At 40.3% G+C, this 16,328-nt stretch overlaps 3 protein-coding genes and 1 non-coding gene across 11 annotated transcripts; 1 reads left to right on the forward strand and 3 right to left on the reverse strand.

The window, feature by feature from the left end:
- Positions 1-1,199: 1,199 nt before the first annotated feature.
- Positions 1,200-3,153, reverse strand: hce2l1 (high choriolytic enzyme 2-like 1). The gene is made up of 9 exons (XM_030757725.1): positions 3,034-3,153; positions 2,884-2,935; positions 2,724-2,783; positions 2,489-2,641; positions 2,271-2,388; positions 1,993-2,171; positions 1,823-1,904; positions 1,612-1,736; positions 1,200-1,529 (listed from the first exon to the last, which is right to left on the reverse strand). The coding sequence occupies exons 1-9, from the start codon at positions 3,103-3,105 to the stop codon at positions 1,516-1,518; spliced, it is 855 nt and encodes a 284-aa protein (XP_030613585.1). The 5' UTR covers positions 3,106-3,153; the 3' UTR covers positions 1,200-1,515.
- An 858-nt stretch (positions 3,154-4,011) lies between these two features.
- Positions 4,012-6,840, reverse strand: hce2l2 (high choriolytic enzyme 2-like 2). Of its 6 annotated transcripts, none has more exons than XM_030757726.1 (10): positions 6,814-6,840; positions 5,677-5,816; positions 5,549-5,591; positions 5,398-5,460; positions 5,162-5,317; positions 4,907-5,024; positions 4,626-4,804; positions 4,428-4,509; positions 4,234-4,358; positions 4,012-4,135 (listed from the first exon to the last, which is right to left on the reverse strand). In XM_030757726.1, the coding sequence occupies exons 2-10, from the start codon at positions 5,734-5,736 to the stop codon at positions 4,119-4,121; spliced, it is 843 nt and encodes a 280-aa protein (XP_030613586.1). In that variant the 5' UTR covers positions 5,737-5,816; positions 6,814-6,840; the 3' UTR covers positions 4,012-4,118. The 6 variants fall into 6 exon arrangements, with proteins under 6 accessions (XP_030613586.1, XP_030613588.1, XP_030613587.1 ...); XM_030757728.1 differs by lacking the exon at positions 6,814-6,840 and adding an exon at positions 6,510-6,807; XM_030757727.1 differs by lacking the exon at positions 6,814-6,840 and adding an exon at positions 6,094-6,215.
- trnak-uuu (transfer RNA lysine (anticodon UUU)) lies at positions 6,171-6,243 on the reverse strand. The gene has a single exon. It is a non-coding gene; the product is annotated as a tRNA-Lys (tRNA).
- Positions 6,250-16,307, forward strand: ankzf1 (ankyrin repeat and zinc finger peptidyl tRNA hydrolase 1). 3 transcript variants are annotated; one of them, XM_030757722.1, is made up of 16 exons: positions 11,862-11,945; positions 12,314-12,437; positions 12,545-12,666; positions 12,749-12,851; positions 12,943-13,154; positions 13,267-13,370; positions 13,498-13,651; positions 13,941-14,163; positions 14,259-14,357; positions 14,454-14,624; positions 14,738-14,869; positions 14,997-15,270; positions 15,379-15,490; positions 15,564-15,731; positions 15,824-15,894; positions 15,996-16,307. In XM_030757722.1, exons 2-16 carry the CDS (start codon positions 12,344-12,346, stop codon positions 16,120-16,122), a joined length of 2,166 nt encoding a protein of 721 aa, XP_030613582.1. In that variant the 5' UTR covers positions 11,862-11,945; positions 12,314-12,343; the 3' UTR covers positions 16,123-16,307. The 3 variants fall into 3 exon arrangements, with proteins under 3 accessions (XP_030613583.1, XP_030613582.1, XP_030613581.1); XM_030757721.1 differs by having other exon boundaries at positions 12,314-12,464; positions 15,996-16,305; XM_030757723.1 differs by lacking the exons at positions 11,862-11,945; positions 12,314-12,437; positions 12,545-12,666 and adding exons at positions 6,250-6,391; positions 6,596-6,705 and having other exon boundaries at positions 15,996-16,302.
- The last annotated feature ends 21 nt before the right edge of the window (positions 16,308-16,328 follow it).

Genomic DNA, 16,328 nt, shown 5'->3' on the forward strand with positions numbered 1-16,328 from the left:
CTTTTTAACTTTTACTTAAGTAATGAAGTTGAACCAGTACTTCAATTTTTACCAAAGTATTTTTTTAACACAAGTACTTATACTTCTACTTATGTACAGATTGTCTGTACTTTTGCCACCTCTGCTGAATTGGACCCTCTTCTGCCTTCAAAACTGCATTAATTCTTTGTGGCATAGAATCGGCAAGGAAACGTTTTTTTAGTTTTCTGTTATTCAATTTTGGTGAGTCAGTGCAAAATATAGCCTCAGTTTCCTGTTCTCAGCTGTGGCACCTGGTGTGGTTCTCTGCTACTGTAGCTTATCTGCTTCAAGATTTGACACATTCAGAAATGCTCTTCTGCATACCTTGGTTGTAACTATTAGTTACTTGAGTTACTGTTGCCTCAATTCAAAGCATTCTGGTCATTCTCCTCTGACCTCTGGCATCAACAAGGCATTTCCAGACAGAGACATGCCACTCACGGGATATTTTTCTTTTTCGAACCATACTCTGTAAAACCCTAGAGATGGTTGTGTGGGAAAATCCCAGTAGATAACCATCTATCACCAACAAGCATGTTCAAAGTCACTTAAATCACCTTTCTTCCTCATTCTTATGCTCGGCTTGAACTTTAACAGGTTGTCATGATCGTGTCTGCATGCACAAATACACTGACTTGTGCCTAATGATTTTGCCAGTGAGTGTATATAACCTGGCTGTCAGATAAAGAAATAGTATGTAGACTTTTACAAAAGTCATATATTTGAAATATTCAAGCAAAATATATTTCAAATCTCTGTATATGCTAATATCAGCCAACTGTGAAATTAAATGTTGGGGACTCTGGTTAGCTCAGACCTGTATTAATATACTGAACATCTTATTTACCAACTCTTGACAAAAAGCTGTTTAATAAGATCCAGTGGTTATTTTCATATATGGGAAGTTTATACTGTTTTCATTCCACATGGATAAGTGCATATGAAAGAACGTGTAAAGATCTAGAAAAAAGAAAATCTTATCAGACTGAAATTCAGTAAACTCTGCTTTTACACTTGAAGGCAATATCAATTTTTAAAAAAAAAACATGGGTAATGATGTGAGATTTCATTTGTAGTCTATCTCTGGAAAACAGAGATGTGAAAAAAGACCCCATTATTCTTAATGTTGCATTATTTTTTTATTTAAAGTCAACAGAAGCTAGAAAGGAGGCAGAGAATGGAACAGAATGTTTCAGAGATCGGATACAATGATGTGACTGGCATCAGCAGGTGCCTGGCGCTTTAATTATATCAGAGAAATGCAGCTCTTAGTTGTTATCTGGTCATTTATAACACCCCATGGCAGAATGATAGATTGTAGTCAAGGGTGAATAAACAAAATCTAATAGTACAGACTAGACACAAAAATAAAAAATATATTGCTACAGAATTAGCTTAAATCAATGTTGCCATATTATGAACTCAAGATGAGAAGTTATAATTAACTATTTCTGACATCTGGCAGGACACAACAGCAGAGTTGTCTGGATCCAGTTAGTCACTGGTGCCTATAGTGAGGAGAGGAAATCCAGTCAATAATCTTGAGCTTTTTTTCTAGTTACTGTCAGTTCACAGTATAAATCTACCTACCACAGTTATACAGGACATTTATTTTATGAAGATCCAGCGCACTAGGCCCATCTCGCTGGCCAATGGGAATATAGGGATCTGGTTTGGGGATTATTGTTGGTCCACCATCTTCAGAGAAGGCATATCTGAATCAAAGGTGCAAAAGGTAAATGACACAGTGATGCCTGAGTCTAAACATGAAAGAATTATGCTGAATCAGAGATCAGCTCACCGTCCATAATGCATGACAGAGTTGTAGTCATATGGGCTGTTAAGATTGTTTGTCACCTGTTTCCTGAAGTTATGTATGTGATCTGCCAAAACAAGAAACAGCTTTAGACTCATCTTGTGACAAATCTGGTGACTGCAATTAAAATAATATAGCGATCAAAACATGCTTACCTTGCATGATGTTTTTCCACACAATTGTGACATAGTGGTCACGGTCTGATCGGGATTGCTCATGGACAAAGCCAAGAGCGTGCATGAACTCATGAGCAGCAATTCCTGACCACATGCACCCAGGAGTCTGCAGTGACAGGGTCTGGCTCCCTCCAGTCTGCCCCAGAAATGACCAGCAGCTGGGGGGTGCAGAGCAGAAGTTCTACTGTATATGTCTATCATCACAATGCAATCATCACAACACACTGTAAGAAGCCATAAAAAGGAGTCATGCTCACCCATATCTAGGCTGAATATCAAGAAAGTTGGCTTCATGAGTGCGGGGAACAAATTTAACGCATGTTCCAGAGGAAATATCTTGCATTCCAGTTTCTATGGTGATTCTGTCCATGTCGTCTAAAGCCGGAAAAAGGGCACAAAAAAAAAAAGCAAAATCTAAATTAATAAAGAGGTATAAAGATCTGGAAGCATTTTCTTAAATCTTAAACCATCATACCATACAGTGGAGATAGGATGTAGGGGACATAGACAAATCCATCCACAGATTTAGGCCAAAGACAGGCATTGCCGGGGCAGTTTATGGCACTCCGTACGAATGAAACAGCGATATCTCCGTCTCTGATTGATATTCCTCTCAGGGCTCGTAGCTCTTACGAGAAAATACATTAATTTCTGGGTGTAGAGAAAAAACGTACATCAGCGCATTTCTATGTAATTTACAGTTTACTTACTGTGGTTGACTTTCAGGATTTGATCCATTGAAGTCATTTCATCATGTTCCAAAATTTCTTCTGAACACAGAAACAAATATGGAATAATTATCTTGTGCTTTCCATGAACAGAATCAGTGTGAAAACACAAAATGAGGCGCAGGTAAAAAAAAAAACACACCTGAGTATTTCCTTTTAAATCTCACTTTCCCCTCATTCGCACCGGTAGAATTCTGCCAGACAAAAGAGAAACGTTAAAATGTTTCAGCTACAAAGCATGACAAGACTAACAAAATGATGTTTTTCTGAAATATTTATCGTTGGTACTGACCTGAACTGGGAGGGTGTAAGCCTGGGTCAGCAAGCCAAACAAGATAACCAGAAGCATAATGATGGAACGCATTGTTTTGTTTCAGGCTGGTTTGCCAGTTTCAGTTCAGAGGCCTCCCGATGCAGGAGCTAAATGAACTCCTCAGCTCGGCTGAATCTATATATTCACTTCTCCTCCGCTGCTCTGTACTGATTGGGCCTTGGTTCGATGATGAAGCATGATTAAGATCTCTCATCATGCGGTGTGTGTAATTTACTAAAACTCCACAGCTAATCCGTAACAGGTGGTCCTGATGCTGACCTTCACTTATGCACTGTACTTATTGCACGTAAGATTCAGCACTTTCAGAAACGAGGCACTTAAAGGTGTTTTGCTGTTCGCGTTCAGTCTGACAGACCAGCAATTTGTGTCTGACTGAGCTGGCAACCGGTGATTTTGTGATATGCTATCAGATCATAACTGCCTTGACAACAGTCATTTTTTTTGTCACATGGGTAAATATAAAAACAAAACTTTATCCTTTTCCAGATATCATTGCTATTCTTATCAAGGGGCCAATTTTGAAGGGCAGTGACTAAGCAAAGATTCCCATGTGCTAGCACTTTATTAAATCCTCTCTCACGGTTACTGCAGGCATAGAAGACCTTTAAAATTTTCACGTCTTGATTTGAGGGGCCACATTTTCAAATACAGACACACTCATGTCTATTTATACCAAAGAGTTGTTTTTCTCTACTCATTAAACAGTTTCACCTGTCCTGTTCAGTGTGATCAAGTGAGCCATTCTCAGATTCTACACATACCTTATTTTACTACCTCTGCTTTATTACTTTATATCTATTGAGCCATAATATTACCGTTGATTATACATTTGCCTACTTCAAACCAGACTAGTATGAAACTAATGCTTGCATATGTTTACATAAAGAGAAATATCCAGTTTAAAATATATAAAAACTGCATGCACACCAAGGATTTGCTGATAGAAAGCTTGAATTAATCTTTATTGAAACTGTTCAAAGAATTCAGCTGCAGTTGTGACATATTGGCCGTTACTCCTGCTTCACCCCCATTCAGTCTGGTCACTAATCATCCATGTCATCTACAGAGAGACGGAAAGAAATTACATTTGTGACAGTGAAGTATATGTGGCCATTTTGCTCTCTGTTTAGGACTTAATTAAGGATGTTTGATACTAACCACATTTATAAAGGGTGTTGATTTTCAGCCTGTCAATGTGGCTGATAAGGGAAGTCTGGCCCAGCTGGATGTTGCTGTTTTTCTTAGGAATGATGGTAGGCTCCCCACGCTGGGAGTAGGCATACCTAAACACATATTTATAATGAAGGGGGTAACTTATATGTTGAGGGGTTAACACACAATGTTTCACTTACTTTCCAAAGTGCATAATTGAGCCATAGTCATAGGGCAGGTCCAGATTGTCAGTCTTGAACTTTTCAAAGTTTCTCAAGCGATCTGTTGGAAAAATGACATTCTTGTTTTGGGAAAAATCTGCATAGAAATACAGTTAAAGCTTTCATTCCTGTTTCAAAATGCCAACCTCTTCCAACCCCTGCACACTTTAAAATTACCTCTCGAAATATTTGGCCACATGATGGTGACATAGTTGTCCCGGTCGAAGCGAGACTGCTCGTGCACAAAGCCCAGGGTGTGCATGAATTCATGGGAAACCACTCCAACCTGAATGCACTCAGGGATCTGGAGAGACACAGTCTGCCTTCCACCACGCGCTCCAAGGTAGGACCAGCAACTGGATTATCACACAAACGGACAGAAGAATGACTTCAAGTGGTGAATTCACAGCGCTGCTATAGATGTGGAAACTAATCCTCTCATCAGCATCAGCTCTCACCCAGACTTTGGCTGGATGTCGATGTAGTCTCTCTGGTGTGTCCGAGGAACAAAACGCACGCAGGTACCTGCCTCTATGTTCTCCATTCCTTTCTTTATCAGTGTTGCATCCAGATCACCTGTTCAGTTGTTTAAAATGGGTCAGCATGAGACATATACTTTATAAAATCACTGAATAGAAGGTTACTAAATCTCAAAGAGTCGCAGACTGTAACCTAACGCATTTATTTATGCCTCAAACACTAAAACAACATACTGTATTTAGGTGAGAGGTTATATGCAATGTAGACATGCCCATCCACTGATTTGGACCAGAGGCAGCTCCGTGCAAAGCAGATATTGGAGCGTCTTCCAGAAGAAACAGCAATGTCTCCCTCTCTGAGGGTGGTGGTGGCATCAATAATTTGGGTAGCTGACGTAGAAATCAGTTGAAAATTTTTAACAGTATATTGTGGAAAGTACAACGAAAAACCTAAAGTGTGTGCGACTTACTTTGACGCTCGTTGGTTTTAATGATTTTATCCATTGCTGTTTCATCAATGCGTTCTTTCCGTTCTTAAGAACAAAAGAAAAGTCGGTCAGGGGAGTGTGTAGTTTAACTTCAATCATAATGACATTCAGATTAAATCCAAACTGTATGCACCTTTGTAGCCGAGGGGACCCCATTTGTGGTGGAACAACAATTTCTGCAAAAAGCACAGACAAATACATTTACAGTTCTGTTCACGAGTTTGTTAAATTCAGCCTCACCCCAGTCCCAAACAAATTTACCTGAGCTTGCACAGCTGAGAGACAAATAGAAACCATGCAGAGGAGGATAATCCGCTCCATCTTTACCAGTCAGGTATGCCTTCAGTGATGCCATTTGACATGCACTAACACCTAGCTTTATATGTGTTCCCGCTGCTGTCCTTAGATAATACCCATGATTACCTCAAGTAAATAACAGGTTTGGTGTTGCTTGTTTGTGAGTGAGTTTAATCCCCAAATTAGTTTGATTCTTTCATAAACAACATCTGCAACAGTGGCATAATGTGAGGTCTCACTGCGCATAATAACAGCTTTAATTCAATGACTAGCTTGAAATGAAATGGTTTTAATGTTTGGCAGAGGTTTGGTACAATTTTAGGCTTTAGGTGTGTACGTGTACCAGGAGTGCTGTTTTCTTTCTACTGAAACTAAGCTTACCTTATCAGTTCACATGCGATGCCATGCTGCTAATTTCAACTCATCAGTGACCCAAAACACAAAAACAAAAACTCTGACGCCCGAACAGGGACTTGAACCCTGGACCCTCAGATTAAAAGTCTGATGCTCTACCGACTGAGCTATCCGGGCTCTGGTTAGTCAGCCGGAAGCGGTCTTTATAAAGAGGCATCGTCGAGTTTCGAAAGACGTAGAAATACTTCTGGGTAAATTACAGTACAATACCATCATGACCGCAATTTCTGGCCACACAGTTCTAACACAAGACGAGGTTTCTGCGGTAAGTCAACGTTGTTCTGTATGCTAGCTTTCATGTGCATGATTAGCTACCTGGTAGCTATGTACACTGGTGCTAAAGTTAGTAATTATCAAATAAAACAACATAAATATTAACAAACCGGGATGCCAGTTCGTTAACAGCTCAGGTTCTGACTCTGCCAGCAGACTAGGAATAATTACAACATGCAAACTTTGCAATTTGCAGGAATCGCAGGTGAAGATTAATGAGCTCCGGTGTGCTATCCGAGAAAACACTCGTAAACTGGAGGAGGTCCAGCAGAGAAGACTGCGTGCTGAAGAAGAGATCATTAAATGGTATCCCAATGTGCACCACTCATTTACTTTAGTTTCCAATTAAATTTAGCTCCTGTCGCGTTACTGTCAAAACACGATTTATTTTTCTCAACCTGTGTGATGCGATACCTGCTGCCGTCGGAGGGTGCATTGAGGTGCAGACTGTAGACTTGCTGTAGACTTATCGGCCAGTTTATTAGGTACACCTCTTAAACTACTCTTTAATGCAACTATCTAACCACAGTCAACAGCTCAGTGCATTAGGCATCTAGACATGGTCAAGACGACCTGCTGAAGTCCAAACTGAACATCAGAATGGGGAAGATGGGTGATTTAAGTGACTTTGAACGTGAGATTGTTGTTGGAACCAGGTATTTCAGAAACTGCTGAGTTTCCCTTTCAGCCATCCTTAGGGTTTACAGATAGTAGTCTAGTAAAGAGAAACTATCCAGTGAGCAGCGCTTTCTCTGGGTGAAAATGCCTTGTTGATACCAAAGGTCAGATGAGAATGGCCAGTCTGCTTTGAGCTGATAGGAAGGCAACAGTAAATCAAATAATCACTATTTACAACCGAGGTATGCAGAATAATATCTGTGAATGCACAACACACTGAAACTTGAAGCAGAAGCAGCAGAAGACCGCACTGGGTGCCACTCCTGTTGGCTAAGAACAGGAAACTGAAGCTACAAAAATTAAACTGGACAGTAGAAGATTGGAAAAACCTGCCTGGTCTGATGAGTCTTGATTTCGGATGATATGGTCAGAATTAGGAGTAGACAACATCTTACCTTGCATCAGCATTTCAGGCTCCTGTGGTGGTGTAATGGTGTGGAGGATATTTTCTCAGCGACCCTTGGGCCCCTTACCACCAACTGAGCAGTGTTTAATTGCCGCAGCCTACCCTAGTATTGTTCCTGATCATATCCATCCCTTTATGATCACAATGTACCCATCTTCTAATGGCTACTTCCAATGCAATGTATCACATGTCAGCTCTGAGCAGCAGACTCAACAATGGAGGTGCACAACATGGTCCATTCAGACTCAATGTCCTCAGCCTCGCTCAGAAATCTGTCGAAGTTCTGCCGGAGGTGGAAGTGGAAGATCTCGCGGACTGGGGCCTCTGCCAGGTGTTCCCAGCACCATCACTGTATGTTTAGGTTTAAGTGCACCAGGTCTGTCCAGCATCCTCTCCTGTCACCTGATCCAACTCAGTGGTGATCAGTTGACAGCTCAGCTCCTCTTTTCACCCGAGTGTCCAGAACACATGGCCGGAGACCTCATGATACGATTAAAAAAATCAATCATCGACCTGCGATGTGTTTTTCATATAAATTGCTCTTTGTCTGGACCCTCACCCAGGACCAATTTGCCACGGGAGACCCTACCAGGGGGCAAAGCCCCCCGGACAACATGGCTCCTGGAATCACTGGGACACACAGGCCCCTCCACCACAATAAGTTGTCAATTCACGGAGGAAGTGATAAATTACAGTTAAAAAAAAAAAAAAAAAATATTACCCACTGCCCATTCATATTATAACATAGTAAACCTAAGTGTGATGCTGGCCTTTGTTCCTAAATGTGCAGTCATTAAATCATTTTTTCTGCTGTCTTTTGCAGTACCAGAGAAACTGAACGGAGAGTGGATTTAATGATGGAAAAAAGTGACATTGTTAATGCATTGCAACATCTGGGTCATCTGCTGCAACGTGAAGTACATCTCTTTGAACAACTGAATGGCCAAAGCTCCCCAGACAGGTATTATGAACTGTTGAGGGCATAAAAGAAAAAATACATGTGCAAACCTACATTATATATTTAATATGTTTTAGGAGCGAAAGGATCAGTTTGCAGGACAGGAGTGATAGTGCCAAAATTAAGGCAGGTCACCTTGTTGCTGAAATCCAGCAGGTGAAACAGCAGCTAGAAGAGGTTGAGGCTCATCATTTGGCAGGTATGGGAAACACTGAGAGAATATCTACAGCTGAGTGAATTTACTGTATACAGATTGAAACATGCTTTTCATCTTTCTTTGTCAACAGTGCAAGCTTTGCTCCCTGTGCCAACCTGCAAGTCAGAAAAAAACCAGTGACTTGCAAACACAGATTTTAATAGTTACAATAAAGCGCATTTTTTTAAAACGGCTAATAAAATATAAACTTTTTCTTGTTCCTGAAGTACTTCTGTTTTATTGTTTGCTTGTTTTTAACTATCAGTAAGGGCAAATATCAGTGAATATCTCAAAAAAAAAAAAAAATACCAGAAAGACACTTTGACAGCTTCTCGTTACTCTGGTGCTTCACATAATCAGAAATGGTAGACTGCTTCTATGTGGTGATTAAATGAGGTAACAAATATTTGGCTCATCTCAACTACAGTATAAGGTAAGATTAAAATTTCTGGCATCTGTGACTTTAGTGGCTGATGCTGAATAAATTGACAGTTTCAGCCATTTTAAATATTTTGCATAACATAATTTTGACTCCCTGTTTTTTCCCCATTTCATCTAGACTTCACCAAACCCCTTACAATTGTCTGGACAAGCCAAACATTGCCCGTATATTTGAGATCTTATGTCTTTTCTATCATAAAATAGCAAATGTATGTGTGTGTGGTCAGGTCAGTTTGAACCGCTGTAAGGCTGCCTGCAATGGCAACTGCCAACTCAGCTTTCTGACCTCTGACTACAAACAAAATCAAAGAATATATAATTTCCTACACAATCCAACTGGCAACTTACACAGTAAATTTTAAAAAAAACCTTTGTTTTTCTTAATATAATACATTACTACACACCTGATATTTTTGTTGCTCATAGAAAATCAACAAAATGAGCTTGGAGACAGTTGTGTGGAAGCTTGTTTCTGCCATTGAAAAAAACCCAAACATTTTTTGCCATCAGTAACTCAAATTTTTAGTTTATTATCCCCAAATTTTAACTTGATAACTTGAAATTTCTAGTTATTTTCTCAATTTCAAATTATTTTCTCAGATGTTTGAGTAAGTAACCCAAAATTGTGACTTATGGATGGCATTCTTTTTTTCCTTTGCAGAAACAAGCTTCCAAAACTACAATGCTGGGAAAACCTTTCACACATGCTCTGTTACTACAAACACATGTCCAGTTCCTCTGTTGGTTAAATGCACAGGCTGATGACAGCTTCAGCAGCTGCAACCAGGCTGCCACAGCTGAGAACAAGTTACAAAATCATTCAGCAGTCACATGATATGTTCTTCAGGAAATGCTGTCTATAAAAACCCAGACAGTGAAAGGCATTTTTTCTTTTTTTGGAGCAAGCTAGATCTTTTTGGTTCAGTGGTAAGGGCTGAGTCTTTGGGCTCACAACTCATCGTGTTGTTTACACTAAGTTCTGACCGTACTATCTAAATGTTGCAGAAGAAATCGAGACTCATCAGACCAGGCAACATTTTCCCAATCTTCTATTGTGCAGTTTTGATTAGCCTGTAAAAACCATTCTCAGTTTCCTGTTCTTGGCCAGAGGTGGCAAAAGTACAGACATTCTGTACTTAAGTAGAAGTATAAGTACTTGTGTTAAAAAAATACTTTGGTAAAAGTTGAAGTACTGGTTCAACTTCTTTACTTAAGTAAAAGTAAAAAAGTACAGGCTCTGAAATGTACTCAAAGTAAGAAAGTAAAAGTAGCTCTTTGGAGGACATTTCTACCTGCTATTTTTGTGTAAAGCTAACCGAACCTCATTATACATTATTGTAATAATATAAAATAATACATGAGAATATACAGTTTACATGAGTATGCTCAGGGGTTAAAGTGGGATTCAGAAGGAACCCTAAGATCAGCTGTAGTGGCTCTGCATGGGGAGAAAAATCACAACTTTCTATTGTGAACTCCAGTAAATGATGTTGGTGTGCAGGCTGTGATCAGCTGCTGCTGCTCTGAGGTTTACTGCTCTGTGTGGATGAACTGAATTCAAAAAGATATAACCCAGTATTTCACAGCTATCTTGGCCGATTTCCATCCCCTACACTGACAGCATACAGGTTGTATAAATGTTGCATCAGCAGCTTTGATTCAAACTCATGTCTGCTACACTGATGTAACCTGTAACTCTGACCATGAACTCTAGCCGCTTTTCCACTGACGGAGTTGCGGGGTTAAACAGTTTTGTATGCAATAACCCCCGTGGATTGTCTCTTATATGTGATTGTTCTGCCATTTAGGTTCAGATCATATGATGCTTGACGGCGCAGTGACCGAAATAAAAACTTCTCTCAGACGCCTTAAACGTAAAGTAACGAGTCTGTTTTGAAAATGTAAGGAGTAGAAAGTAACAATATTTGTGTAAAACGTAAGAGGAAGTAAAGGTTAAAAAGTAGTCAGTACTCAAGTAAAGTACAGATTAAGTACAGATACCTAAAAAAAAATCTACTTAAGTATAGTAACAAAGTACTTTGTAACTTCCCACCGCTGATCTTGGCTGACAGGGATGGCAGAAGTGTGGTCTTCTGCTGCTGTAGTGCATTTGCTTCAAGGTTTGATGCAGTCAGAGATGCTCTTCTTAATACCTTGGTTGTAACCAGTGTTTACTTGAGTTATTGTTGCCTTTCTATCAGCTCGAAGCACTCTAGCCATTCTCCTCTGACCTCTGGAATCAATAAGGCATTTTTGTCCAATGAACTGCCGCTCACTGGATATTTTCTCTTCAAAACATTCTCTGTAAACCCTAGAGATGGCTGAGGGGAAAATCCCAGTAGATCAACAGTCACTCAAATCACCTTTCTTCCCCATTCTGATGCTCAGTTTGAACTTCAGCAGGTCCTTTTGACAATGTTTACATACTTAAATGCAGTTGGTGTCATGTGATTGGCTGATTAGATGTAATTAATGAGCGCTCAAAAAGGTGCATTAAATGAAGTGTCTGTGAGTGCCTTTTACCATTTGTTAAGCAGATTAACTTAATTATTTCAAGTAATTTAGATGAAACTTAAAAAAAAAAATTATTACAATATATAGTGTTTTAAGGCCCACTAGTACATTTATTTAAATACTGGTAGGCTATGCCTGTGAACTATTATTAAGTATAAAGAAAACCTCACTCATGCATAAACTGAATAATTATTGTAATCGGCTCTGTAAAGTGAAATATGCAGTTTGCAACCTTTGAACGCCACTCGCTGAGGCATTAATGACGTTCTTGGGCTTCCGTAGAAATGTCAGCGTAATCGTATGTTAACATAAGGTTGGCTCAGCTTTTTTTTTTTTTATCGTGGCCTTTTATGGTAAGTCGTTTATTATTTTCACGTTAGTTCATTGTAACTTGTATTAGTTGTAATGCCCTTAAAGACCTGTTTTTTTAAAAAGTAGATACAACCGATGTTTTTATAAAAGATTGTGGCTACACGTGTCGCTCAAAGAGCACGTACTCATAGTTACATTAGCGAAAATAGGGTTAGCCTTGTAGATTAAAGCTGTAACTATAAATATAGGCTTAAGGTTGTTTCCAGCTGCAGTTACAGTGCTGCTGTGTTGTGCAGGAGAGTGAATGTTAATGATCTGTTGCAGTTAATTATCGTGGATATGTCCGAATTATATTTTAGGTCCACGCCAAACACAGCTTAAAGCAGGTCTCTGTTTCTTTCCATGACAGGTAATGATGAGACAAACCAACGAGTAAACGATGACAGCCAGGGCCGACTGTCGCTCCGTCTTTGATTTGGGCTTAAATGATGGGGCTTTTGGATTGAGAGAGGTGAACCCCGTCCCGAAGGAAGGTGTAATAGCTGGCAACGCCGCAGATTGTATGTGTGGATCACTGCTGTTGCGTGTTGTTGTGGAAAAAGAGGCCCAGTTTGTTCAGTCATTCATGTCTTTCACACAGATGTGGAAGATAAAAGTGCAGAAGATGACAGGCGAGAAGGCGACTGCAACCTGGTTAGAGAGGTGTCAGACAAGATGGTCTGCTCAGCCTGCAGATACCCCTTTACTAACCGTGAGGAGCAGGTAACCACTATGTACCAAACACTACTCTAAGATCTGTTCACATATTGAAGACCAGTGCCTGAGTATGTGCTTTGTGTTGCAGCGGGAGCACTACAAGCTTGACTGGCATCGGTTCAACTTGAGACTAAAGATGGCTGGATTGCCGCCCCTCACAGCAGAGGAGTTTGAGAGGAAGACGGGCGCTGGTGAGAAAACTACAGAGTCCTACAGATCTAACAAGGAGAAAAAGGCAGCTAATGTTATTGTAACAGCTGACTGATTGTTGTCCCTTTATAGGAGACCTGTCAAGTATCTCAGGCTCAGAGTCTGATTCAGAGGAAGAAGACTCAGATAGCGATGCTGGGGGAGTAAGCAGAAATGTCTCTGACAAAGACAAGGAGAGCTCAGGTGAAACTTCTTTAAATACCGGTCGGCTCTCCAGTAAGGTGGTTTTCCAAAACACAGCAGGAGATTATCTGTCAGTCTACCGCTGCATACTGCAGGGAAAGGTGAGACTCAGCAAGCTTAGTCCAATACAGTATGTAATCTTTTCTTTTTTTTTTTTTAAAGCACTTGATTTTTTTATTATTTAATGTTATGTAATTTTCTTTAATGTCCCAGTCAGATGATGATGCAGAATCCTCTCTGAAAGCCATAACTAAGAAGACTGTGTGGGTCATTCTCATGACTGGTGGAGGTCATTTTGCTGGTGCTGTATTTGAAGGGTAATTTATTATTTTTTTTCCATGCTTGTTGGCTTTCAGATTACACATTATGGCATAGATTGAAAACACAACAGGACAGCCAACTCAGAGATGTGAAGCATCCAACACAATGTATTTTATGTTCTAGAAAACAAGTCCTTCTGCACAAGACCTTCCACCGGTACACAGTACGAGCCAAACGAGGCACCGCCCAGGGACTCAGAGACTCTCAGAACCGCAGTCACGCGCCAAAATCTGCAGGAGCTGCTCTGAGGCGTTACAATGAGGCAGCATTAGTCAAGGTGATATTACAGTCCATCTGATTGCCTTTTTTTTTTTTTCTTTACAAAGTTGGGTGGAAGTTTTCAAACAGTGGCTATCTCCTGCTTCTCCAAGAGTGGATCATTTGCTTTTATGACATTATAGCAGTGCAGCCATGGAGCCAAAGTGTTGCTTTATTAAATAAAGTGTTTAGTTTTTGCTGTGTGGTTAAAACTCTCGGCTTCACTCATAAGATGAAATTGTACTTCTTTTGTTCATGTGCAGTTTTTTTGTTTGTTTTTTTTTAAACACTTCTGTAACTTTTTGCAGGACATTCAGGATCTTCTTGTAACCTGGGTTGAACATTTGAAAGGGGCCTCTAAAATATTTGTACGAGCTCCTAGCTACAATAAAACTATCTTCTTTGGTGGTCGAGGGGCTCCCCTTGAAAAAAAAGATCCCAGGGTCCACACAGTCCCCATTGCAACACGCAGGGCAACATTTCGAGAGGTACAGAGGGTACACGAGGTGCTTTCTACTGTTCACGTGTATGGTAAGCGGCATGGAATACTTCAAATAATACCATGTTTCCTGCACATTTTTGTGCAGCTGAGGCATGTTTATTCAATCAGTAACATCTTATTTCAGGCAAAGACACAGACATGTCTGCAGTCTTCTTTCCACCGAAAAAGGTGTGGAAACGAGCCGTTAAACCCATAGTAGAAATGAACACAGATGAAGAGAAAGGTAGGTTTATGTTCTGTAAGCTCTCTGTTGATCTGTGGCTAAAATAAATGGCATTAAATAATAATATTGTGAGTGAAAATTTATTGCTGGTATCAGAAGAAGAAAACCATGACAGCTCTGATAAAGAAGCGGGTGGGGAGATCCAGCTGGAGATGGTGGAGATGACATTAGGAACCCTGGACCTCAGGGAGTATGAAATCCATCCCTCCAGGCACAAGAGGAGGAGAAGGAGGAGAAAGAAGGAGGAAGTTAAAATTCCAAATGAAGGTAGATCAATGATCAATTATACAATCACAGGTGGCAATAAGAATCCAAGGAATGCTAGCTTATTACTCAAATGTTCTGCAAAATGTATAAAATATCACATCTATTTGGGGCAGAATCGAAGCGCATAGAAGCAAATAGTGAAGAAGAGGAACTGCCAGAGGTTACACCAGCAGAAGATGCCCCTCAAGAAATGCAGTCAAAGAACAAGAAGAAACAGAATGTACTGAGCAAAAAACAAGCGGATGGTGAGCAGGGGTTTAAATCTAGGTTTTTTTGTTTGTTTCCTTTAAGTCCACTTGTTCCTCAGTCTTGCAAAAACTATGTAATGTGCTGTTTTCATGCGTGAAAACTCATCAAGTTTTCTCTTTATAGACATTGTTGAAGAGTCATGTGACTACGGCCTGAGGGATGCGCTCTTTACAGCCTGCAAGGTTGGGGATGTGGATGCTCTACGTACATTCCTCCAGCTCCCTGTAGAAATGGCAGAGGGTCGAGAGCAGGCGGAGAGCAGACTTTCTGACACCTCGAGTCCACTAAATAAGCCCATCGACTCATCAGGGTTCACATTACTACATGTTGCCACAGCTGCTGCACAAAAGGCAGCGATCAGACTGCTCCTAGAAATGGGAGCGGATCCCTCCTGCAGGTATAAAGAATATTGTTGTCAAGTATTGTACAAGTTTGATCATGTAGCAGCTGTGCACAGTGAACTCTGGCCAGGCTTAATTATTATTTCTACAATATTCCTTGACAGGGATAATAAAGGGCAGACACCGTATCTCGTCGCCCCTGACAAAGACACGAGGAACGTTTTTCGTAAATATATGGGGGAGAATCCTGACAAATACGACTACAGCAAGGCACAAGTAAGATTAAACTTGTGCACCTTTTAACATGTACTTCATTAAACACAAGTTGGTAACTTACGACTTACTCAAGGTCCCTGGGCCGCTGACGGCAGAGATTGAACTGAAACAGCTGGAAAAGAAAAAAGCCCAAAAGACACAGAAAAAGCGTCGAGAAAAAGAGCAGAAAGACGAAAGGAGGAAACAAGAGCTGGAGGCAGAGGAAAAGAAGAAGTTTGCATCTCTGACTGATCGTGAAAAGGTGTGTAATGTATTGCTAAAACGCCGCAGTTTATTCTTGTAAAAGCCTTTTTTTTTTTTTGGAAATGTTCATTATTGGCTTATTGATTACAGAGAGCTCTGGCAGCAGAGAAGAGATTTGCAGCACAAGTTGCTGCAACAGGAGTCAGCATCTCTAACATCAAGTATGTCTCCCAAGAGCCATAATCTCACTGAGCTTATACTTAATGTAATGGCAAGTTTTTTATAAAAGCTGCATTGAAATTCATTGTGTGTTTGTCAACAGGAGGTGCTGGTCATGTGGGGAGTCTCTGCTTGGAAAGATCCCTTTTCAGTACCTGGATTATTCATTTTGCACTCCTCGCTGTGTCCAAGCACATCGGAAAGCAAATGCTCCTCCAGGAAAGACCTAACATCAACCTGGAAATATTTTACTTGGAGGGACTCGACCTCATTAAAAGTACCAGTTAATTAAGACTCTGACTTGCCTCACTTTTATTGTGGCAGATGATTTTAAACACCTGGATACATATACTGCCTGTAATAAAATCACTGTACAACTTATTTGCAGTATCTGTAATCATGGAAAAGGTCAAATGAAAAGCAACAATAAACTCTC

This window comes from Archocentrus centrarchus, chromosome 21 (genome assembly GCF_007364275.1).
Source record: "Archocentrus centrarchus isolate MPI-CPG fArcCen1 chromosome 21, fArcCen1, whole genome shotgun sequence".
NCBI lineage: Eukaryota > Metazoa > Chordata > Actinopteri > Cichliformes > Cichlidae > Archocentrus > Archocentrus centrarchus.